Source organism: Pelodiscus sinensis, chromosome 6, assembly GCF_052426305.1.
Source record: "Pelodiscus sinensis isolate ZL-2025 chromosome 6, ASM5242630v1, whole genome shotgun sequence".
NCBI classification, from domain to species: Eukaryota; Metazoa; Chordata; order Testudines; family Trionychidae; genus Pelodiscus; species Pelodiscus sinensis.
Genome location: NC_143057.1, coordinates 108788245 through 108813518, shown reverse-complemented (window position 1 = coordinate 108813518; position 25274 = coordinate 108788245). Strand labels below are relative to the sequence as shown.

General features: G+C 43.5%; 1 protein-coding gene across 1 annotated transcript in view; it reads right to left on the bottom strand.

Annotated features, from left to right (window-relative positions):
• Positions 1-3438: 3438 nt before the first annotated feature.
• Positions 3439-25274, bottom strand: part of ADAMTS12 (ADAM metallopeptidase with thrombospondin type 1 motif 12) — a 261756-nt gene continuing 239920 nt past the window's right edge. Inside the window, exons 19-23 of the mRNA XM_006116518.5 lie at positions 19935-21029; positions 17155-17307; positions 13595-13768; positions 10042-10195; positions 3439-5322 (exon numbers count right to left, since the gene is read on the bottom strand). Of these exons, the coding sequence (XP_006116580.3) occupies positions 5087-5322; positions 10042-10195; positions 13595-13768; positions 17155-17307; positions 19935-21029 (1812 nt within the window). The 3' untranslated portion in view covers positions 3439-5086. The remainder of the gene's footprint in view (positions 5323-10041; positions 10196-13594; positions 13769-17154; positions 17308-19934; positions 21030-25274) is intronic.

The following is a 25274-nucleotide window of genomic DNA, read 5'->3' as shown; positions in this document are numbered from 1 at the left end:
AAAGCTAGCAACCTAAGTGGGCAGCCACCTAAGGAGATGGTAATGCTGGTGAGAAGAAGGTTTTGTAAACCCCACTTTTCTCATGGAGGCACATTGATCTAAGTTTTAAGAGTAAACCAGGCCTTAGACACCTACCTACAGTGCTCAGGATTAGGAAAAATCCATCCCTGTGAGTGCCTAAGTACACAAACCTTACTCCAAGTGTAGGCACAGCTAGTCAATGGAAGGAATACTTATGGAGGGAGTTCCTACAGATACTTCCAAGAATCTGACCCTATCTAACTTAACCAAGATCAATGAGAAGACTCGAGCAGTGCAGGGAATTTAACACAGGTCACCTTATTACCAGACTTGTCCCCTAACCACTGTCAGCTCTTATCCACAGTGAACAGATTCAAAGGGGAATGCTTAGTAGGGGAGGGTGCATCTGGTGAGGTCCCTACTGAGGTCACCCAAAGAAACCTCTCATACAAAAATTCGGAGAGTGGTAAGTAATGAAGAGGACAGGACACTGATACAGCTTGATCTGGATCACTTGGTAAGTTCAGTGCAAGCAAACAACATTTTAATACAGTTCAGTAAATATATTCAACTAGGAACAAAACATGCAGGCCATACTTACAGGATGGAGGACTCTATTCTGGGAGGCAGTGCTGCTGAAAAAGTTTTGTGTATGGAGGGTGTCATGGTGGATAGTCATCTGAATAGATGATCCTAGTGCAATCATAGAATCATAGAATACTAGGTCTGGAAGGGACCTTGAGAGGTCATCGAGTCCAGTCCCCTGCCCTCATGGCAGGACTAAGTACTATCTAGACCATTCCTGATAGAAATTTATCTAACCAACTCTTAAATATCTCCAGAGATGGAGATTCCACAACCTCCCTGGGCAATTTATTCCAGTGTTTAACCCCTCTGACAGTTAGGAACTTTTTTCTAACGTCCAACCTAAACCTTCCTAGCTGCAGTTTAAGCCCATTGCTTCTTGTTCTATCCTCAGAGGCCAAGATGAACAAGTTTATATTGACAAGGGAGGTAATTTCCAACTCAGGTAGATGTACAGACACTAGCTTTGATCTAGCTAACTGTGTAGCCATGGTGGTGGGATGGGAGGCAGAATCGTTTATCAGATCTTTCCACTGCCCCAGCATCAATAGTTAGTGTTCTAGTTCAGTCAAAGAGCCCTTGCAAGTTCCACTGTATTAGATGGGTCTGTGTTTAGCCCTCAACACAGTCTCAGCTTGAAATAATGGAGCTCTATGACCAAATCTTTGCACCCGTTTTGCTTCTTCAGAGATGATACACACCGGTCCTTTCATTTTATTTAATAACTTTATATCCAAACTGTATAAAATGGTCTCATTTTTATTCCTTCTTCAGGCTATTAAACATTCAAGAAACATTCAAATAATAAACAGCAACTATTTTTAAGTATCTTGTAATGTTTAAAGGCAATAGAACTGGTACTGACCAGCAACACCATAGGGCTACGTCTACACTGGCATGATTTTCCAGAAATGCTTTTAACGGAAAAGTTTTCTGTTAAAAGCATTTTTGGAAAAGCGCGTCTAGATTGGCAGGACGCTTTTCCGCAAAAGCACTTTTTGCGGAAAAGCGTCCGTGGCCAATCAAGATGCGCTTTTCCGAAAAAAGCCCCAATTGACATTTTCACTATCGGGGCTTTTTTTGCAGAAAACAAATCTCTGCTGTTTACACTGGCTCTTTTGCGCAAAAGTTTTTCGGAAAAAGACTTTTACCCGAACGGGAGCAGCATAGTATTTCCGCAAAAGCACTGACAATCTTACGTGAGATTGTCAGTGCTTTTGCGGAAATTCAAGCGGCCAGTGTAGCCAGCTGGCAAGTTTTTCCGGAAAAGCAGATGATTTTGCGGAAAACTTGCCAGTCTAGACACAGCCTAGGTGTATATATCTTTAGAACATGCATGTGCATATAGACTATGTATGCATACGTACATGGACATCTGAGACATCATTTTAGCTACTATTCAAATATTAGCACCTTTTTGTAGCAGCAACATATCTTTAACAGCTGATTTAAAGCAGCATATGAAGTAGCTGTAATTGTGATTAAATTGTCATCCCAGACACAATAAGAGGCCTGATCATGTGATGCTTCACCTGCAGAACTTTCCATTAACGTCAAGAGAAGAAGTGAGCCGGAAGGCACAGATCTAGCAAACACCACCATTTCAGGGTACGTGGGTGTGTGTGCGTTCTAGAGGGAGGGACCACTATACTCACCTACATGGATGCCTTCTATGATGATGTAACTGGCTCTGTGGACATGGGGAAGTTGGTGAATGTGATACACCTTGACTTTAGCAAAGCTTTTGATAAGGCCTTCCACAGTATTCTTGCCAACAAGTTAAGGAAGTATGGTTTTAATAAATGGACTGTGAGGTGGATAGAAAGCTGCTTACATTGTTGGCCTCAGTGGGTAGTGATCAACGGCTCAATATCTGGTTGGTGGTCAGTATCAAGTGGAGTGTCCCAAGGGTCGGTTCAAGGTCTATTTTTGTTCAATATCTTTATTAATGACCTGGATGAGAGGATGGATTGCACCCACAGCAAGTCTGCAGATGATACTAAGCTGGGGGGAGAGGTAGATATCCTGGAGGGTAGGGATAGGGTCCAGAGTGACCTAGACAAATTGGAGGATTGGGACATGTTGGAAAGGGTCCAGTGGAGGGCCACCAAAATGATTAGGGGGCGGGAGCACATGACCTACGAGGATAGGCTGAGGGATTTGGGCTTATTTAGTCTGCAGAAGAGAAGAGTGAGGGGGGATTTGATATCAGCCTTCAACTACTTGAAGGGAGGTTCCAAAGAGGATGGAGAGAGGCCGTTCTCAGTAGTAACAGATGGCAGAAAACGGAGCAACGGTCTCAAGTTACAATGGGGGAGGTCTAAGTTGGCTATTAGGAAAAACTATTACACTAGGAGAGTGGTGAAGCACTGGAATGGGTTACCTAGGGAGGTGATAGAATCTCCATCCCTAGAGGTTTTTAAGTCCTGGCATGAAAAAGTCATGGTTGGGATGATTTAGTTAGAATTGGTCCGGCATTGGGCAGGGTGTTGGACTCGATGACCTCCTAAGGTCTCCTCCAGCCCTGTGATTCTATGATGCAGGTGCTGGACTGAGGCCTTAATTAATACACTATAAGTTATAGAATCATAGAACCACAGAGCTGGAAGAGACCTCAGAAGGTCATCAAGTCCAGCCCCCTGCTTTAGGCAGGACCAATTCCAACTAAATCAACCCGGCCAGGGCTTTGTCAAGCCGAGACTTAAACACCTCTAGGGATGGAGACTCTACTACTTCCCTAGGTAACCCATTCCAGTGCTTCACCACCCTCCTAGTGAAATAGTTTTTCCTAATATCCAACCTGGACCTCTCCCACCACAACTTGAGACCATTGTTTCTTGTTCTGCCATCTGTCACTACTGAGAACAGCCTTTCTCTATCCTCTTTGGAACCTCCCTTCAGGAGGTTTAGAAGTCAGGTCTAAACACATTTCTAGTATGTTTTATAATGTTAGTCTGGAAACATGGCCCTTAACAGTCAAAAGCCTCTTTAGTCACTGCAATATATTTATGACCTGTTCATATGGTATAAAACCAAGAAGACTGTAAGTAGCACAACCTTAGTAGTCTATAAAGTGCTACCAGACCATTTGTTGTTTTTTTCTGTACAGACGAAACTCAGCTACCCCCTGAAGTCTTAGAACAGTTAGGAATCTGAAGGTTATGTCTAGGATTTTTCAAATGTTAGCCAATACATATGTTAGGCACAATACATTACTACATATTAAATAAATGGTATTAATATACAATACATGATACAGCCAAGTGTCAGGAAGTTAGGTTAACAGAATATATTATGCTTTTCCCATAGTTCTGTGCACCCATGTTGAGCATTCCCCAACACTTTGAAAATCTGAAGTCAGCTCTGGCATTAGAAAATAGAAAACCTGTCAAAGCAAAGAGGCATGCATACGTTGCTATAAGTCTGGGTACGATGTACTTTCAGAGCCCATCCACATTTAGAACATAGTATTCTAAAGAAGGGCTAGGAAAGTATAGGGAAGTATCAAAAACTGAGCTGTCACAAACTAGTGGGTTGAGTGAAACACCCACCGGAGTATGCTCTTGTTATAGGTGACGTAGGCACTGCCTAGGGCGGTACACTGGGACCCGCTACCCCTCCATCTTGGGCAACTGGACCAAGTTTGAGCAGAGTTGCAATCTCATGTGCCAGGCCACAATGCTACTCAAATTTAGCCCAGCCTCTTCTCTGTCATATTGGAGGGCAGCTGAACCAATGAGGAGGGGGATAGAACACTGAAGGTTTGCTTAAGATGGCAGATTGTCCTGAGAGGCCTCTGCATCCAACTTCCATTGAATTTCAGTGGACCTTAAGCACCAAACTCCTTTCATCTTCTTTAAAATTCCCAGCCTTGAGTGTTTTAAAAGCCAATCAGCTCCCATTGAGAATAGTTATACCATCACCAATGGAGCTGAGTAATTATTGGGATCCTCTACAGCTAGCACCAATAAGGCCTAGCTGCTGCAGAACCTACAGAGCTTGCCTCCAAGTTGCAGTATGGCAGACACACTACCGACATCACAGGAGGTTGTGTAGAGAAAAGTCCCAGTAATTACAAGAAACAGGAGAGATTAGCTTTACACTTTGGGACCTGAGACTAAATGGTGCTCTGTACAAGTGCCAGTTATTTTAATACTGTTTTGGGGGCAACCACAATTTGTTCTTCCACTGTAAATGGAGACAATGAAAAGCACAACATTCTTCTAAAGACCTGTATGCATGCCGCTAACCTATATTCCATGCTCACATAAGTACCAGGAACAGGTACACATTGCAAAGCACAATGACAAATTTGTAGCTGTCTTAAAAAGAGGGCTGAAGAAGCATATTGGGGTTGATTGCCCTAAAGGATGTATTTCCCCAATTTTGATCTGTTCTTTACGTTTCCATCTATATAGAATGGCTCCATACAAAAGAGAAAATGGAACTACTGATTAAATTCACCAGGGAGCAAAATACCCTAGTGCTCAGCACGTTGGCTGTTGCTCTTTTTGATTGGAGGCAATTTTCTTCTGGATTTGGTGTAATTTTGTTCTTTGAAGGTCTGTTGATTTCCAGATCTTGTTTTGTTAGGAATTCGGGGCCTATTACACGTGAAGCAGCACTGAGTCCTTATTGATGGCACCAGACATTTGCCAATCCATTTCAGCTTCTGGCAGAAATTAATGGACAGCTTGTCTTTGTGGCACGGCAGGCCTATGGTGAAAAACAGGATGCAAGTTAGTTATAGTCTTAGCATCTAGATGAGAATAACCTATAGCCAGGTTTAGAACTGTGCAAATGCATGGTCAGAATAGGAGAGAAGCAGAGTGTCTGAGCTCCAAGGCAGCAGATACACCAAGGGGGTTGGCAATGGCATAGTCAGAAGGGCACACTTGGGTAGGAAATGATAGGGAGTAGGGTTAAGCCCCAGTACCGAACCCCACTCTCCAGCTGCAATGGCAAATGGGATGGCAGTGGGTGGGTGGGCCTAGATACAGAGTGGGTGGGCCATGCTATACCCATGGCTATGCCCCTGGAACAAGGCCCAAGCCACAGTGTGTCACACTATTCTCAAAAGTACTGCATTTACAGATACGCATTGCCACTGGCTATCTAAGGCTATGTCTAGACTGCAGGCTTCTTTCGAAAGAGGCTCTTTCGAAAGCATCTTTCGAAAGAGCCTCTTTCGAAAGATCGCGTCTAGACTGCAGGCGGATCTTTCGAAAGAGAAATCCGCTTTTTCGAAAGAGAGCACCCAGCGAGTCTGGATGCTCTCTTTCGAAGACGGCCTCTATACATTGAAGAACGCCTTCTTTCGAAAGAGGAGCTTTCGAAAGAAGGCGTTCTTCCTCGTGAAATGAGGTTTACCGCCATCGAAAGAAAAGCCGCGTTCTTTCGAAATAATTTCGAAATAATTTCGAAAGAACGCGGCTTGAGTCTGGATGCAGGGGAAGTTTTTTTTCGGGAAAAGGCTACTTTTTACCCGAAAAAAACCCTGAGTCTGGACACGGCCTAAGGGACAGGACTCCAGAAACTGTGGGAACTTACTTTTCTAAGAGGCTGTATTGACTATGAGGAGCAGTGGGAGCTTTCAAGAACGGCAGGAGGGAGCAGATAGAGTGCAGCAGTTCTGTGTCCCCTTCCTCTCCCCCCCAGCACTGTCTGTAAAACATACACTGAATCATTACTGTAGATTATCTTTCCATCTACTTGTGTTCTGCTCAGCACTCTCAGTCCTGCACTACCTGTGGCTTCTTCATCTTACCCACATCCGTTGTTTTATACAGAAGAACAATGCCTAGCAGCCACCTGATTGGAGGCGCTTACCCAGAATCCTGATGAAGTTTTGGACTGCTGCAAGCAAAAGCCCCGGTAGCACCTCAAAGAGGAGCCTCAATCTGTACCGTTTTTAACTAAGCAGCTGCCGGTCAGTCGTGGGATCAATCAAATTGGGTAGTAGTGTAGGGAAAAGATAAAGGAGCTCAAGGAAATGTACAAAAGACCAAAGCTAAGAATTCCAGATCGAGTGCTGCCCCAGCCACCTGTTTGTTTTATGGTGAACTAGACTATGTTCTATGTAGTACCCCAAGCACAGAGTTGTAAAGCAGAGGCATTGAACGCAGCCCAGAGAGGGTTCTCCCTCAGCTTTGGAGAGGATGAATCATAGGATCTTTTCCTTGATCTGTGTCAGTTGGGGTATGTCTACACTACAAAGTTAATTCCAACTAACAGCCGTTAGTTCGAATTAACTTTAATAGGCGCTACACATGCAAACCGCTAGTTTGAACTTAATTCGAACTAGCGGAGCGCTTAATTTGAACTAGGTAAACCTCATTCTATGAGGACTAACGCCTAGTTCGAATTAAGTAGTTCGAATTAAGGGCTGTGTAGCCACTTAATTAGAACTAGTGGGAGGCTAGCCCTCCCCAGCATTCCCTGGTGGCCACTCTAGGCACCACCAGGGAAACTCTTCTGCCCTCCTCCCGGCCCCAGAGCCCTTAAAAGGGCATGGTCTGGCTTCGGTACCCGTGCCAGGTGCGAGCCTGCCAGCACCCAGCCAGCAGACCCTGCACCTGGCACGGCACGAACCAGCCACCCGCTGCCACCCAGCCCTCTGCCTCTTCCCGGGACCAGGCTGGCAGCTCCCAGGAGCCTGCCCGGGGCCGCAAGAGGCGGGCGCCCACCTGGTCTAGTGCGGAGATAGTGGACCTCATCCACGACCTACGCACTAGGCACAGGAAAGTGGCCGTCTAGGGCAGGATAGCTGCCAGCCTGGTCACCCAGGAGCAGGTTTGCATGAAAATCAAGATGGCCCACTGAGACCCCCGACCCTGAGCCCTGAGCTTAGAACGGCCGTACTGGGTCAGACCAAAGGTCCATCTAGCCAGTAGCCTGTCTGTCGACAGCGGCCAACACCAGCTACCCTGGAGGGGAGGGACCGAAGACAATGACCAAGCCATTTGTCTCGTGCCATCCATCTCCGGCCTTCCACAAACAGAGGCCAGGAACACCATTTCTATCCCCTGGCTAATACCACTCCATGGAACCAGCCTCCATGAATTTATCTAACTTCTCTTTAAACTCTGTTATGGTTCTAGCCTTCACAACCTCCTGCAAGGAGTTCCACAGGTTGACTATTTGCTTTGTGAAGAAGAATTTTCTGTTATTAGTTTGAAGCCTGCTACCCATTCATTTCATTTGGTGTCCTCTAGTCCTTCTATTATGGGAACTAATGAAGAACTTTTCTTTATGCACCCTTTTCATACCACTCGTGCTTTTATAGACCTCTATCATATCCCCCCTCAGTCTCCTCTTTTCTAAGCTGAGAAGTCCCAGTCTCTTTAGCCTCTCTTCATATGGGACCTGTTCCAAACCCCTGATCATTTTAGTTGTCCTCCCCTCTCCCACCCTCTCTCTTCTCCTCTCCCACCTCCTTTTCCCAGTCTCCCTGAGTTTTGTTCAATAAAGAAAGTTTCTATTTTTGAACACATGTGTCCTTTATTTTGTACATCAGGGGCTAGGGAGGGGTAAGTGGAAGGAGGTGAGGGAGGAATGGGGTACGAGCCCCCAATGGGGAGGACTGGGGTGGCTCTGCGGGCTCTCCTGCAGCCCCCCGATTGACACCCCCCAGATGGCAGCCTGCGGCAAGTGTAGCTGGGCTGATGGCCGAGTGCTGTGATGTGCCGAGTGTGGGCATTCAGGGCTCTCCAAGCCAGGACTGCTTTGCTGTCCCTCATCGAGTTAGACAAGCGAGCGGGGAACCCCTGAGAACTGTCTGTCCGGGGTGAGGGTCGGGTCCCTTTAACCACAGCCCTCGGCTAGCCTGAGACAGCAGCTCCATGCTCTAAGTCCTAATCTGATGCCCTGCCAGCACTGCTTCCGGCCAGCCTTAACTTCGGTTCAGGGTCCACTCAATGTGGACATGCTAGTTCAAATTAGCAAAACGCTAATTCGAATTAGTTTTTAGGTCTAGATGCACTAGTTCGAATTAGCTTAGTTCGAATTAATGCTGTAGTGTAGACATACCCTAAGAGCACTGTATGGCTACATCTACACTACGTGCTTCTTGTGCAAGAAGCCTTTTGCACAAGAGTTTTTGCACAAAAACTTCTTGTGGAAGAGTATGTCCACACCTCAAAGCACATGGCAAAATCAATGTGCTTTCATGCACATTTCTGCGAATGGCCATCAGAGCACCTGTGCTTTTTCCCATAGGGGTTTCTTGCACAAGAAACCCCTCTGGAGCATCCACACTTTCATTCTTGTGCAATAGCTGTAGCGCTAAAAGCAGTTATGCCTCAGAAAAGGAGGTTTACTTATGGTGGAAAAAGCCCTCTGTTTTGCCATTTAACTGCCCATTTAATTGCACAAGAGCTCATTTGAGACGTGAACACTCTGCAGGTTTTTGGCAAAAACCTTGTAGTGAAGATGTAGCCTATGTGGAGAAGAAACAGGGAAGGGCACAATATCTGAACTGGTTAATGCTGGCATGGTCCTCTCTGTTACTATTATGAAAGATAACATCCAAAGTTTAGGCAGGCCCAGCTCCATTGTTCAGGGGTTGGTGCATTGGTCTTGTAAATCAACAGTTATGAGCTCAAATCTCAACTAGGCCTGAGCCTTACATCCTTACTTGCTTCCATAAGAACTAGGGGTCACCAGATGACATTAATAGGAAGCAGGTTTCAAACAAAAGGGAGTTTTTTTTCACACAACACATAGTCAACCTGTGAGATTCCTTGCCAAAGAATGTTGTAAAGACCAGGGCTACGTCTAGATTACATCCCTTTTTCGTAAAAGGGATGCAAATTAGACGTATCGCAATTGTTAATGAAGCGGGGATTTAAATCTCCCCCGCTTCATTAGCATAAAAATGGCTGCCGCTTTTTTCGGCATGGAGCTTTGCCGGAAAAAAGCACAAGTCTAGACGCGGATCTTTCGGAAAATAAAGCTAGATGGACCTTTTGTCTGACCCAGTATGGCCATTCTTACGTTCTATAGTCCTACCTGCTACTTCCATGATGAGCGGATCCTGTGCCATCACACACATCTAATTCACCTCGGTTCCCTTATCCTTTACCCTGGCTCTTTCCCTGGCAGACTATTTAAAATGGCACACAAGCCAAGTCCTACTGGATGAGTGATTGTAGGACTGCCTAGACTAGAGTCTGACCTGGAGCTGTTTATCTATCAGAGAGCAGTGAGGCTATGGCTACACTGTAACCTTCTTCTGGAAAAGCTTATGCAAATGTAGCGCGGCATGGAATATCGTGGCACTTCATTTACATAATTAATTAGCAGCCACTTTTGCACAAGAGGCTTTTGTGCAAAAAGGAGCTGTGTGCCTCTGATGGTGCAGGGGAAAAAGCCTTTCAACAGAGGGAGAGATCTGTCTGATTTTCAAGAGAGCTAGCACATTGTGCATTAACTTACTTGCACTTTTCCTGCACTCTCGCATATTGCATTTCTGAGATTCTGGAGGCTTGGGCTCATGCTCACACAGAGATTGATTTTTGGCTTCATTATCTTCTGTACTGATGCATGTTACTGTTCTTTGCTGAATGCCCCCTCCACACGAAGCAGTGCACTGGAAGAGATACAATACATTTATCCCAAGGCTTCTGATAGCATAAATTATATTTCTGGATGAGCAGGAATATGTGTTCTTGATCTTATAACTCAATTGGTTAGGTCCAATAATGGTATAAGCAGAGTGAATATGTGGATAAAGCTGGCAACGAGGTTTGTTGCAAGGGAAAGTTTCAGGGTTGGTATTAGTGTGGTATGTCCTGTGGTTGTTGATAAGAATCATCCTGAGGTTAAGTGGTTGTCTATAAGGGTATGTCTACACTAGATCGTTAGTCCGAGCTAGGTAGGCAAATGAGGGCAACTGGAGTTGCAAATGAAGCCCGGGATTTAAATATCCCGGGCTTCATTTGCATGTTCCCGGGCGCCGCCATTTTAAAATCCCCCTTGGTCCAAACTAACTGCCCGCGGCTAGATGCAGCAGTTAAACGTTAATTCGAACTAATTCCTTAGTTCGAATTAACTGTTACTCCTCATGGGCAGTTAGTTCGGACTAAGGGGGATTTAAAAATGGCGGCGCCTGGAAACATGCAATTGAAGCCCGGGATATTTAAATCCCGGGCTTCATTTGCAACTCCGGTTGCCCTCATTTGCCTACTTAGCTCAAACTAACGAGCTAGTGTAGACATACCCTAAAAGACTATGGGTCTGTCTCCAAGAGCCTCCTGGACTGTAGTATCCTTTTCCAGTACAGGTTGTAGTTTATTGATAATGTGTTGGACAGGTTTAAGTTGGGGGCTATAGGTGATGACAAGTGGTGTTCTATTGTTGGTTTTCTTTGGTCTGTCTTGAAGTAGATGGTTTCTAGGTATTCGTCTGGCTCTTTCAATTTGTTTTTGTATTTCTCTGTGTGGGTAACTGAGGTTTAGAAATGCTTGGTAGAGATCCTGAAGTTTCTGGTCTCTGTCAGTGGGATTAGAGCAGATGCAGTTGTATCAAAGGGCTTGGCTATAGATGATGTATCATATGGTGTGCTCTGGATGGGAGCTGGAGGCATCAGCACACTCACTACTGGATTTTCCAGCTACGTAAATTCTCTGCTCAAACCCTACACAACCAACACTCCCAGCTATCTCTGAGATATTACTGACTTCCTGAGAAAACTACAAAACATCAATAACCTCCCTGATAACAACATCCTCGCTACCATGGATGTAGAAGCTCTGTACACCAGCATCCCACATGAAGACGGATTACAAGCAATTAGAAACACTATCCCAGAGGATACTACTGCCAATCTGGTAGCAGACCTATGTAACTTTGTTCTCACCCACAATTATTTCCAATCTGGGGACAACTTATACCTCCAAATCAGCGGCACAGCCATGGGTACCCGCATGGCCCCACAGTACGCTAACATCTTTATGGCTGACTTAGAACAACGTTTCCTCAGATCCCGTCCCACAGATTGTTAAAGTCTCTGTGGAATGCATCCGGTGTTTCCTGGCCATGGGTCCAGATCATAAAGATGTCATCGATGTAAAGTAAGTAGAGAAGGGGTAAAAAGGGATAGGATCTGAGGAAATGTTGTTCTAAGTCAGTCTAGACTTAGCCATAGGCACTGACTTCCCCTTCTGCTGGGGGGTACTCAACCCCCCCACTCTGTCCCAGGCTATGTCATCACTCCATTGCTTCTCCTAAACCTGATTCCCTCTACACTGTCATTCCACCCATTTTCCCACCCTGTGCCCCTGTATCACCCCCGCCACTCCTCCACTTCACCCCACCCTTTCCCCAAACCCCCACCATACTTTCTCACCTAACTGTACCCCATTCTTGCTCCTCCCCATCCCTCCCAAAGCTTCCTGAATGCCACAGACAGATGATCTGCAATGCCCCAGAGATTCTGGGAGAGAGGGGAAGGAGTCAATCAGTGAGACTCTGGCATGCAAGAGGCATAGAAGAAAGGGGGCAGAGGAGGGAAGTTGGTGCTGTGAGGGTGCTCTGCACCCACTAGCTTTTCCCTGTGGGTGCTCCAACTCTGGAGCACCCATGGAGTTGTCCCCTTTGTATGTAGTCAGGGCCATTCCTAAAGGGGTTTCAGGGCCCAGGGCAACCCCCGCCTTTACTCTAGACTCCACCCTGCCCCTGCTCCACCCTGCTCCTACCCCATGCCTTCCCCAAAGACCCACCCTTGCTCCACCCTACCCTGCCTCTTTCTGCCCCTTCTCACCTCTATTGCACCCATTCCCCAAACCTCTCTCCCACAAATGACATGACCCAGGAGATTACCAGGGGGCTGGCTGTGGGGTAGCAGCAGGAGTTAGGCCCCCCCTTACTATGGCAGTAAGAACTGCAGGAAGCTGAGCAACTCATTAACTTTCTCCAGTCTGCTCCGCTCTGCTGCCATCTGCCAGGTAGGTTGCTCCATTTCACCACAGCGGTGGGCTGGGTCACTCCACTTCCCGCACCACTATGCTTCCCCGAGCCCACTCCCTCCCAGAACAGGGAATCAAGGGTGCTCCCTGAGGTGTGGTTTCATGAGGCATACCAGAGACTGCTGGTCAGCACAGTGCGGAGGCCATTTTATTTTAATGAAACAAGGATTATTTAAATCCCTGCTCCATTGACTATGTCGAGTAAACTACTTTACAAGGCTCCATCAATGGAGCCATGTAATCTACACACACCCTTCCATACACATGCTCATTTCTTGTGCAAGTCATAGGTCCTGCTCTCCTGAAACCATAGATGTACCAGAATCCAGCTGTGTTCCTCTGGCCAGCTAGCAGCATGCTGGCTATGGGTTTTCTTAGTGATGGACATAGACAATACAAGATAGAGTGAATCGTGTTTACACTTGAGCAGTCCATTGTGGAAAGGAAAGGTTAATTGCCAAGTAACTGCCTTTGACCTAGGAGGTTGCTTCCCATTCCTGGGAAGTTTGGATAAAGAAGAGTAGGTCACACAAGTCTAGGTAATTATAGGGTAACATTGGCAGACTCTCCAAACATGAGCCTGGCAACCTGGACATCCACTACAGTCAGGCTGCTAAAGTACTGGGTTTGGACCAGAACCAGAGTGGGATACAGGCTCAGACCCATAGGCTGGGATGAGTCTACAGACCTACATCCTGAGGTTTCTGATGTGGGTCAAAAAGCCTTGTGTGTGGATGACTTGTGCTCAAACCTGAATCTAAGCCAAGGTTTACTATACAATGTAAACATGTCCTTGCAGGATGTAGCTGTATATTGAATACAGACTATGAGTGGCTCTGATGTGGTTTACTGTTAGTATAAGTGATCTCCGACCAAAAGCAGAAGCTGCAGATCCTATGATTATGTAATAGCTTAATCTCTTCCTTTGAGAGCAAGTTCACATAATAGTATGAGCCATAATAGTCACTTTAGTAATTGACAGTTATTGGCTAGCTCTAATTGCTTGTTTTATAGGCCAATACCTCATTCCAAGGCGCCACACGCCATTCCAAGCAGGGCTCTGTATTACAGCTAATGCTCAGTTGTGGTTTATGTTCTAATAATTGGCAGTGAAAAGGCCGCAGAACTCGCTTATCATGAACATCAGTGCAGTGAACATCTCGGGTCTTGAAACCACCACCACAGTTTGTAGAGCACTGTACACAGAACAGAAAGAAGCACATCTTTAAACCACAAATCTCTGACAGGCTAACATTTCCACATTCAGAGGATCAATGCAAATATTTGCCTTGTGAAACATGGCTGGAATTTCCTGTCTTCTTAGGAGCCAAGTAGCATTAGGATGAAAAATTGTTTCACATTGCAGCAGATCTAAATATGCCAAAATTATTTCCCTACCATCACTGGCATGTTTGAAACATCCATCAGTGATAAAAATGCCTTGTTAATTAGGAAGCCCTGACAGCTGGTTCCAAATAGTCTCATAGTAAGAGAGTAATAATACATCATTAAAAATCCCCTACAATAAAACATGCAGGAGATCTAAACTGCTTGATTTGTCAAGGAAGAAATAAGCCAATCACCATTCAGGGTTTAGAGGATATTTCCATCATTGTGTAATTAAAAACAAGGGTTTTATGGGGCAAGGAGTCCTGTGGCACCTTATAGACTAACCAAAGTGTTGGAGCATAAGCTTTCATGGTCAAAGACCCACTTCAGAAGATGAATGTTCGTGCTCCCCCTCTGCCCATACAGGACTCCTCGCCACTTTTGCAGATTCAGACGAACATGGCTACCTCTCTGATACTCAACACCATGCAAGGGTTTTATGGGTATTTCACATGTTCCTCTGAAGCAGTAGTGGGCAATCTGTAGTTCATAAACCCCTGGCTGTCCCCATTTACCATGTGCCTCTCACAAATAGGGGCACGGGATCCCCGCACTTCCTGCTTCTTTCTACATGCCCTAGATGCTCTTGCGCAAAAGCACATCTCTTGTGCAAAGGCACATGACAGTGTAGACACACTCTTGTGGAAGACTTTTTGCACAAGAACTCTTCCACAAAACAGTTCTTGTGAAAGAAGCTGCCAGTGTAGACGTAGCCCTAGAAACTTGTAGGATCATGTTCCAAAACAATGAAGCATAAAAACCAACTAATTTAATCCAGACTTCTTCACATTGACCTGCAGTGGGGATGCAGCAATATTACTGTCATTGGTGCTTTATAAATGTTTGTAATAATAATAATGACAACAATGAGTAATGAGCATAATAACTGCCATGATTAAAAATCCACATCATAGCAAACAAATAGCACCCTCTGCCCCAAAACATATTTTTATATGTGAGAGAATAATTTGGTTTGTAGCACTAGGTTCCAGGGAAATAACAGGTGGCTAATATGGCAGGAAATTTTATTACAAAGAGATTATTTACCTCAAATTGGCCACATAACTAGACTCATAATCCCTAAAACATCTTTTGTTTACAGTACTTTCTTACTAGCCTTGATTTGTAGTTTCTTTCTGCAATATAAACATCTTTTACTTGTCACAGAAGCAGTGACATTTATGGAGAAAAGAGAGGGCAACATTCACCCCTGCGCAGAGGGCTTGAAGGCTCTAATAAGACTGAGGCCATGTCTACACTACCGCCCTAAATCGACCTATGTTAGATTGATTTACAGCAACCACAGTAATTATTGTGGTGGCTGAGATCCCACCTCCCTCCTCTGGAGCACATCAAAGGACGAAAGAGGGACCATATGGGTAGCTGAGAGCACACCTGGGAGCCATGGCCAGATGCCCAAGCTCTGTCACCTTCCTGAGTGGGGAGCCTCCAAACAGCCCAGCTGGGAGTAGGGAGCCAGGGCAGATGGGCTCTAGCTGCACAGCTTTCTTGTCAATTTCATGGCTTCCCTGGAGCTGTGAAACTGACAAGAGAGTGAATAGCTGATGTAAGTAATACAGTGTCTAAATATAGATATAAGTCCTCATGGAGAAGGAGTTATTGTGCCACTATAGAAGGGCAGTTGTATTGACAGGACAAGGAACTAGTGTGTGTGCTGACTCCAGCACAATTAAATCAATATAAGCTACCTTACACAGGGCCGCATTACGACTTTCGTGGTCCCTAGGCACTTTTGCCTTCGTGGGCCCCTTCCTCCATAAAAAAAATATTAAAAATTATTTTTGATATAACTTTAAATACTTCAACTTTTTTTTTCTGTTTTAGGCAAAATTTAATAGATTTTTGTGGGCCCTAAAAGTTTCATTTTTTTCTGATGTGAGAAAAAAATTAAAACATTTTCTTCGGCCCTAAAAGTTCATTTTTTTTCTTCTGATTTTAAAAGAAATTAAAACATTTTCGTGGGCCCCTAAAAGTATCGTGGGCCCTAGGCACTGTGCCTACTGTGCCTAATGGATAAGTTGGCCGTGACCTTACATTGACCTTACTGTGTCATGTAGCCCAGGCATAAGTGGCGTAGTAGTCTTCCATGGGTTTTCTACACAGGGTGAATGTGGCACACCAGCCACTCATTAGTTGAGGTTCTCACTGAGAAGGTACAATTTTCATATTGTACTAACAATAGGGACGCAACCTTTCTGGAGACCATCCTGTCCAGCGACTCATCCCTGCTCCATTGGCAGTGTCGCTTTCTGCCGAGGGAAAGAATTTGGGATAGCTTTCTCTTCTTTTAAGTGGTATCAATGCATATTGTGAATCAACACATTGTTCAGGTTTAGAGAATAGCATGAGAGTTATGGTGGCATGTTTTGATTGACTAGGAAACAAAATAATGAATTTTTATACTATCACCAAAACATTTCAAGCCTTCTTCAGACACCTTCAAGCTGCAAAACAGGATAAATCCCAATCATTTAAATTTGGATATTGCCTTTAAAATTCATGTGTAATCTGACAAAGGACAATGTGTATAACGGGAACTGGCTATGAGTCTACAAAATAAAATGGATAATCATTCTCTCAGCTACATTTTTCTTCAGTTTTGAAATAAGGCAATGATTTCTCTGAAGTTCAGGCAGCAAGGTTACAAGTATTGTAAAGCTTAGTCCTATATCCACTTTAATCACCTCCATTAGTTCATGACAATAGTGATATTTTTAGCAAGGTAATAACAAGATTATATTAGTTGGGAAATGTTCCTGCAAACACAAACAAACAAACAAAAAAATGAGAGAAAGCATGCACACAGCAGGGGGAAGCTTTGCCCCATAGATCTCTGTAAAATACTTTATGAAACACAAGGAGTGATCATTGCTATATTTCTACGTACAAGATGTAACAAACATGATTCCCCCTGTTCTGCAATTAAGAGAGATCAGAATTTGTAGCATATGTTTAACAAAGATTACCCAGAAACAAAATGAAATTACGTGTAAATAAGCTAGGCAGGAAATTATCAGATGAATGCTGAAAGATCAAGTAGGAATCATGTGTGCATTCACTCAGAAAATTATTATTTTAGTGAGCCATTTTAAATCTAAGTATAAAACTGCCTGGTGTCTAAAGTTAGTGAGTTTACTGCTAACCCACTGTATGTAGTGCTGAGAGACTTTACCTTGCTCCAGGATCCAGTTTTCCACTTAGCACATGGACGGAGATGACATCTTCTTGCAGGGTCAGGTTTTTTAATGTGCTGACAGTCAGATTCATTCCTACTGTTACATTCCACATGTCTCCAAAAAGCTCCTACACCACAGGTGGTAGAACACTACAGAGGAGAGAGGAAAGGTAGAAATCAGTCGCAGTTAATAAATCATTTGATAACTATAGGAGCAGGAAATGAATGAAAAAAGAGTAGAATATGTTTTGAAACATCAGTCATATTCAGTACAGAGCACAATTAGCAAATGGGAATGCTCAGAGATGGATATGGATTGAAGTACCAGCTGCCCTGCCACAAGCACCATTAAATTTCCAGTCATGGCAAACAGTGCAGTGGTTTTCCACCTTTTTCATATTTTGCTCCACAAAAATATCCTCTTGCGGATGACTTTTTCCATAATCCCTGATTTCATAGAGATTGGCCTGCCTTGCAAAAGGTCACAACATTAAAAAGACAGATTTCAAGTTAAAGAAGCTGCCTCGATAACAGTACATGCCATTCTTCTGCCTAACTATGAAAATGAAAAGGAACAATCTTCTGATTTATAGTAAGATCTCTTCTTTTCTGGAAAACTTCTTCCACTTAACATGATGCATCTGTAATAGCAGCCCTGCATTTCTTTAGTAATTATTCAGTCCTTCATTGGTCCTCCAACTTCTGTTTTTCTAGGATAAGTTGTCAATACATCTATTTTCCACTCTGTCTCTCCTGTCTATTGCCAATATTGCTGGTGACAAAGGAGATAATTAACTATTCGAATTGACTGCAATGCTGAAACATCAGAATATATTTAAAACACTACTAAATAACCAACGGGAAGAGGAGGCTGATTAGGAGATAAATTCCAATAGCGGCCAAAAATCTCCATCATCTTGTATTTGGTGTCCTATGTGGAGTGAATTTCGTCATCTTAGTCTAGTTTCTAGGGCCCATGAGTCCACATCTACTACCAAAAAGCCTAATTTTGCACTTTGCAGATAATTGTAAGACTGAGTTGACAAGAAGACAAATTCCTTTCTCACCTCTAAAAGTGTTCCCTCTGCATCAAGGCTGAAGCACAATGGCAGGCCAACATGAAGAGGTTTCCATTGTTGCTACATAAACTGTACCTGATGCTTGCTAAAAATAATCAGTGAGAGATGAGGGTTCATCAATCTTTGTTCAGGTGCCTAAATCTTAATGTAGGTGATTAACTTCAGGTGTCATGATTTGAAAATGTTGCTGTCAACTGATTAAAAATACCACTGCTGAGACAGGTCCCATTTGCAAACAAGCAAAACATTCTGGCAAAATGATGAAAAAGGGACTAAATAAAAGCACACAGCATTTATGTGGGATCTTGTTGCTTATATTCTATTATTACATTTGCTTGAATGTGGTGATTGTTTCTCAGCCCTGACTTCTTGAATAACTCATCTTAGAACTCTGTGAGTTGACCATGTTGAGACCTATTTGTTGAATGGAACAAATGACTTCAATACATGGGGAAGCAAATAAACAGCAACATCAAAGAGTTTCCAAACTCACTGGGAGTCATCACTGGTTTCAAACAGTCATTCTAGACAATTTCACATAAACCACAAAAGGTCTGCTGATAGACTCAAAAAGTGAGCCATTATTTTTTGTAACATTCAGACGACTATTACAGGATATTAACATCGCCCTCCCTTTTACAACTACTGAGAGATAAAATTCTTAGTTTTGGTCAAAGCCTTAGTGCAGGGGAAAGAGAACACTGGCTCCTTTCTAGCTGTGAAGATAAGGGTTAATAATAAGACAAATGGGTTAATGACACAATTATGGCTCCCGTTACTGTTCCATGTTCAGAGGCAGAGTAATTGAGAGTATGTCTAGATTACATGCTTCTGCTGACAGAGGCATGTAAAATAGGCTACCCGACATAGTCAGTGAAGCAGGGATTTAAATATCCCTAGCTTCATTAAAATAAAAGTGGCCGCTGCGCTGTGCCAGAGCAGCTGATCGTCGGCATAGCGCGCAAGTCAAGATGAGAATCGGTTGACAAGGGAAGCCTTTGTCGACTGCTCCTGTAAACCTTGTTTCATGAGGCATAAGGGAGTGGTCGACAAAAGCTTCCCTTGTTGACCAATCCATGTTTTGACTTGTGTGCTGTGCCGATGATCAGCTGAGCCGGCACAGTGCAGTGGCCATTTTTATTTTAATGAAGCCGGGGATATTTAAATCCCCGCTTCATTGACTATGTCGGGTTGCCTATTTTACATGCCTCTGTCAATAGAGGCATGTAATCTAGACATACCCTGAGTGTCTTATACAGGTAGCTGGTCAGTCTTCTCTCCTGAAACAACTTTTGCTCACACTACGCCCCTTGGAAAGCTGTTCCAGAACCTCACTGATCTCATGATTCAAAATCTTCAACTAATTTAAAACCTAAACATATTAATGATGAGTTTATATCCATTTGTCCTTCTGCCAGCGCTAGGCCTTAACTTAAATAACTCCTCTCCCTCCCTAGTGTATTTCCTTCTGATGTATTTATAGAGAAGAATCATACATCCCTTTCACCATTCATTTGACCATACTAAACAAGGCAAGCTCCTTAAATTGCTTCTCATAAGGTAGGTTCTTCAGTCCTCTGATCATCCTTGTAGCTCTTCTTTATCTGTTGCAGTTTGAATGCATCTTTCTGAAACATGGGAGACCACAGTATCAGACTGATGAGTTAAGTCTCCAGATATAAATTACAAATCACTTACCTCACTCCAGTTCCCCACTATCCAGTACACATCACCATGAGAATTATTGGACATTCTTGCATAGTCCCATTCTGTGGCATTGGATAATTTTCCCTCAGAAGCTGTACTGTGGTCCTTTGGAGCATCTTCAAAACTTGGAGATTTTGTGCTTTGGGTATAATCTATCTTGTCAGAGGGTTCCATTTCTGCTCCATTTCCAAACTGGCCTCTTGATACATTATCAAACATTGCTGGTCCTTCTGTGGTGACCTTTTCAGTGATAGGTGTATCTATTTGCACACTGATACCCCTTTGGTTCACTGTGGTTGAAGATGACAGTTTTTCTGCTGCAGTGCTACTTGCAGACAGTGTAGAAGATTCATGATGATATAATGTTGGTGAGATTTTTGGAGTCTTAATTACATGAGAGCTGATGTTTGGTGGTTTGCTCCTGGTTTTGATTGCAGGGCTGCTTTTGACTTTGTAATGGATGTCAGTAGGTTTTTCACTGCCTTCTGTTGGCCAATCAATATTGTCAGACTCTTCAGTTAAATAATCATAGCCTGGAGTGACTGCTGGACTTTTGGCTAACGAAGTAGTGTAATGAACTTCTGTCTGAATGAGGTCCCCTTCTGAAGCAAAATCTGGATATGTGTTAGAGATATTCTGGATGTTTCTTATATTTTCAGTACTTGAACTATTACTTACAGTACTTTCGTGGTGTGACCTGCTTCCATTAAACATAAAGGGATTATAATCATCATTTGTTCTGGTAGAATTATTCTGTAATGTTCCTATTTCCAGATTGTCCTTCTTGGAAGAGTGGACAGAAGTAGAGGCAATAGAAACCAAATCAGTTGTGCTTTGGAACTCAGGCATTTTTGTTGTGGTCTGGTCTCTTTGGTCTCTTTTGGGATTAATTGCTGTCTTCCTTATTATGATCTTTCCTCTGTTGGGTTTCAGGTGGGGTATCAATAGTCGTCTAGTGGAAGGACACTGCTGGAGGCCACATAGCGCTTTAGAGTTTGGTCTCTTGGACATATCACACAGTTCATCATTGTTTTTGGCACAAGTGATTTTACGAGTCCGTACCCCACCACCACATGTAACTGTGCACTGCAAAATAAATAGACAATTTTCAGTCCCTATTTCTTGATTCTCCTGCACATATTCATACAATCATTACAAACCTTGCATCAATCTATAAAATCAATATTCTTATCAAAATCAATAACAAAGCTTTCCCCTAGAAATTAGCATTTTGATTCATGCAAGGAGGGAGTTCTTCATGGGAGGGAGATTTGTAATACTTTCCTACCTACTGTATATGGTGAATGTCATCTAAGAAGGATAGAAATGATTCAGATTAAATGATAAAGGCAGAATCTCAGAGTAGGACCATTCTATTGCACAGAGCATCTTAGAGCACTCCATTTTCACGTCCTGTTTGCACAATTTCTTTCCCCACATGAAGGTTAAGAAATGTCAGAGACTTAAAAGGATACCACCTAAAACATGCCTGGCATGTTCACTTTTGATTGCTGTCAGTCTCCCAGAGGTGCATTTTCATGTACTGCCCTTCAGCCTTCTACAACTCCAGAAGCTAACCTGTTTTTCGAATTCCCCTGTGTATACTCCTTGCTTCAGTCACAATCAGTCAGCATATTTTGTAAAGGTTCTGCCTAAATTCTACCTTATTTTTAGGGTATGTCTACACTTGCCAGTAGATTGGCACTTCTGCAATCAATGCAGCAAGTGTTAATTTGACAGTTCTGGTGAAGACAAACTAAATTGATGGGAGAGCGCTCTCCCATTGATTTGTGTACTCCACCTCTCTGAGAAACATACGGGAAGTCAATGGGAGACACTCTCCCGTCTGCACAGCACAGTAAAGACACCGTGGTTACTAGATTGTAGTATGTCAGCTTCAGCTACGCTATTTACATAGCTGAAGTTGTGTAACTTAGCTTGATCTGCCCCCATCGTGCAGACTAAGTCTTAGTTTCTGAGATTCTTCTGCTCTCTTCTGCCCTATGAGGGAAACCAAAAGGGGAAGAAGGAGAGTAAAGGATTCCCTAAAACCTGCTGAATATTAAATGGAGTCAAACTGCATCCTCTCAGTTTTCCAGTAACTGCCCCATTAGTGAGCTGAGCTAGCCCTCTTGCTCTGTTTTCTGCAGCATGGATTCATGGTGAACTGATGCTAATTTAATAAAGTTTTAACAGAGTAGTCACAGAACTTCATGAGGAAGCCTGTGTAAGCTGTAATTTATTTTCACTATGAAGACACACTCTTTAGCCTAGAAAGACTTGTGGAAAGACCATGGGCCTGCCTCCTTTTTTACTCTTTCAATTCCTTGGATATTCTGTCCCATTCCATCCAGCAGATTAAATGGGGAGCAGTCCTTGTGTTCTAATGGGTTCAGGGTCCACAGTTGTGCCTGGCCTTATGCTAAGGGAGAAGAATGCTCCTTCGACTTTCCTTCCACACCCACAAGCACAATCTGGTCCTCAGTGGTTGAGATTTTTTCTGAATTTTTCCACACATTTCTTTAGCTGCTAGCAATAGTGCTAGTGAAGATGAACAGATGGCACTTTAACTACAGGGTCATCTAACCCTGCTCAAAGCAGGTTTAGGTGACACGCTGGTAGAAACACCAGCAGCCAGGTTACAGAATCACAGAAATGTAGACTGGGCAGGCACATTGAAAATTCATCAGTTCCAGCCCCATGCACTAAGGCAGGACTAAGTAAGACTAGACCAACCCTAACAGGTGTTTGTCTAAACTGTCCTTAAAAACCTCCTGGTATGGGGACCCAACAATCTCTCTAGGTAACCTATTGCAGAGCTTAACTAACCTTATATTTAGAAGGTCTGTACTAATATCTAACCTAAATGTTGCTTGCAGCAAATTAGCCCATTGCATCTTGTCCTACCTTCAGTGGACAACATGGAGAACAGTTGATCAATATCTTCTTTCCAGCCCTTGCGTTTTGGATATTTCTAATGTTTCATCCAGAAATGCCCCATTCACCCTTTCTTCCAGATTTAGTGGTCTATAGTGGCCCCCTATCATGATGTCATCCCTATTTCGCTCCCTTTTGTCTTTTCCCAGAGACTTTCAATCAGTCTGCCTCTCACCTCTTTCAAGACCTCAGAATCTGCATATACATTCTTGATGTATAATGCAACATCTCCCTTTTTTCCTGCCTGTCCTTCCTAAATAAGTTATACTCCTCTTCACCAATTAAGCCATAATTTAGCTTTTATACTAATACTTCCCCTTCTTCCTGTTTATTACCCACACTTCCTGTATTTGTATTGGGGATGTAAATAGCTGTTAAAACAGCTAACTCATTACAATTAAACAGCTGGCAGGTCTGTGGTCCTGATGGATTTACAGGGAAGAGATCTGACCTGCCAAGTATGGTAGGAGCTGTTCCAGGCCAGCCTGTTATATCACAGCTGCAACAACACATTCAATCTATGGTTCCTTTCTTTGAAGATTATGTTTGGGACCAGATCCTGAGCCATGTTAATTTACTTCAGATAAGGCTCTCTCCCTTTGAACTAATTATAGGTGGGAATACCAATCTCATAGAACTGGAAGGGACCTGAGATGTCATTGAATCCAGTCCCCTGCCCTCACAGCAGGACCAAGTACCAGCCCTGACAGATTTGCCTCAGATCCCTAAATGGATTGAGCTCACAACCCTGGGTTTAGCAGGGCAATGCTCAAATCACTGAGCTAGACCTCACTTCCTTGCTGCTATTAGATTTGAACCCTTGACTTCTCGCTGTGAAGGCAGATACCTTAGCCACTGTGCCGCCATTCAAATGGCTAGGACAAAATTTTGGTTAATAATGGGGATGACAACTATTGCCATTGTATTCCTGGCTTCTGAAGTGACTAACCAGACAACTCATCCTGCCCTTCCTATCAGGCTTGCCAATGGGGGAGGCAAAAGGGGCGGCTGTCATGGGGCCCAATGACTCAAACTATTTTAAACAGTGACTTTACTATATTAAAACAATTTTGATAAAGTTATATTTTGATTACTTCATTCTGTAGTTCACTGGCCACCACTAAAATAACTGTGCATTATTTGCTGACCATATTAAGGCTATGCAGAGAGTCTGGAGTGCTGACAAACAATCATAGTCAAGGGAAACACAACAAGATCACATGTTATTGCAATATAGGAGATATAGCTTAGAAAATAGAATGAGGGCTTTAGGGCTTCATGTGCCAATATAAAATGCTGCAAAATCTCCCAGATCTGCTCCATAGCAGAGCTGATGTCTGGCCTCCGAAAGGTTTGAACAAACAAGCAGCTGTTTCCTATATCACATGCTCTGCAAGCCAGACACCCGGAAGACTTTTTCTAGTAAGCCAGTTAATGATTGTTAAGCACAGTAAATATGAAAAGCATAATGTAAATGCTGAAGTTGAAATAAAAGCCTCAAAGTCAAGAACTGGATTGGATTCAAAGTTTGGCATGTCTATATCAAGTATTAGGTCAGGGTCCTTTTTGTAAGTGGTATTGTTATTGTTGTTATGGTGGGCATTGCTATTTAGCTCTTTTACTCATAGTATATGTCTACATTGTGATTAGACAACTGCAGCTAGCCACTACCTTGGCTTGAGCTGGTTCCCAGGGTCTGAGACCTGGGAGTTAGGAAAGAAGGTGCTGCCCAAACCCAAACCCAAAATTCTATACTGAAGCTAAACAGCCCTGCAGCCCATGCCTGAGTCAGCTAGCACAGGCCGGCTACAGGTTTTTAATCACAGTGTAGACTTACTCAGTCTTTGAGTTCTTTTTCCTCAGCATGTGAGTAAATATTACGTTTGGGAGGGCATGCACTGGTGTTTGGTTTTTCTATGCAAGATTTAGTGGAGAGGCAGCAGTCCTTGAAGAGAGGGATCTGAGAGAGCAATGTCTCTGATTACCTCAAGAACTGGGTCTATAGTTGTTCTCTGGGAATGATGGCCAGAACCATCCTTACCCATACACAGACTACACAGTTGTGTAAGGCACCTGAAAATTAAGGCGCATGGCTGGGTCCAAATATCCACCTACTCAACTCTTCCTATCTCTGTTGTGTAGCTCTGCTTCCTCAAGAGGGGCTCTAGCTAACTTCAAAGTGAAAAAGCCTGCCAGATCTATTGGTATATGATCGGACCTGTGAAAGGGTCATTCAAGTGGTAGTGTTAATCTACAGGAACCTTAGTTTAAAATGTATTTTAAAAATATTTTATTTGTGTGTTGCTGAAGATTATAAAATCACATCTCTAAAAAATCTGGGTGACAGGAGAGGGATCACGTGAGGATTACCCGTTGTGTTCCCTCCCTCTGGGG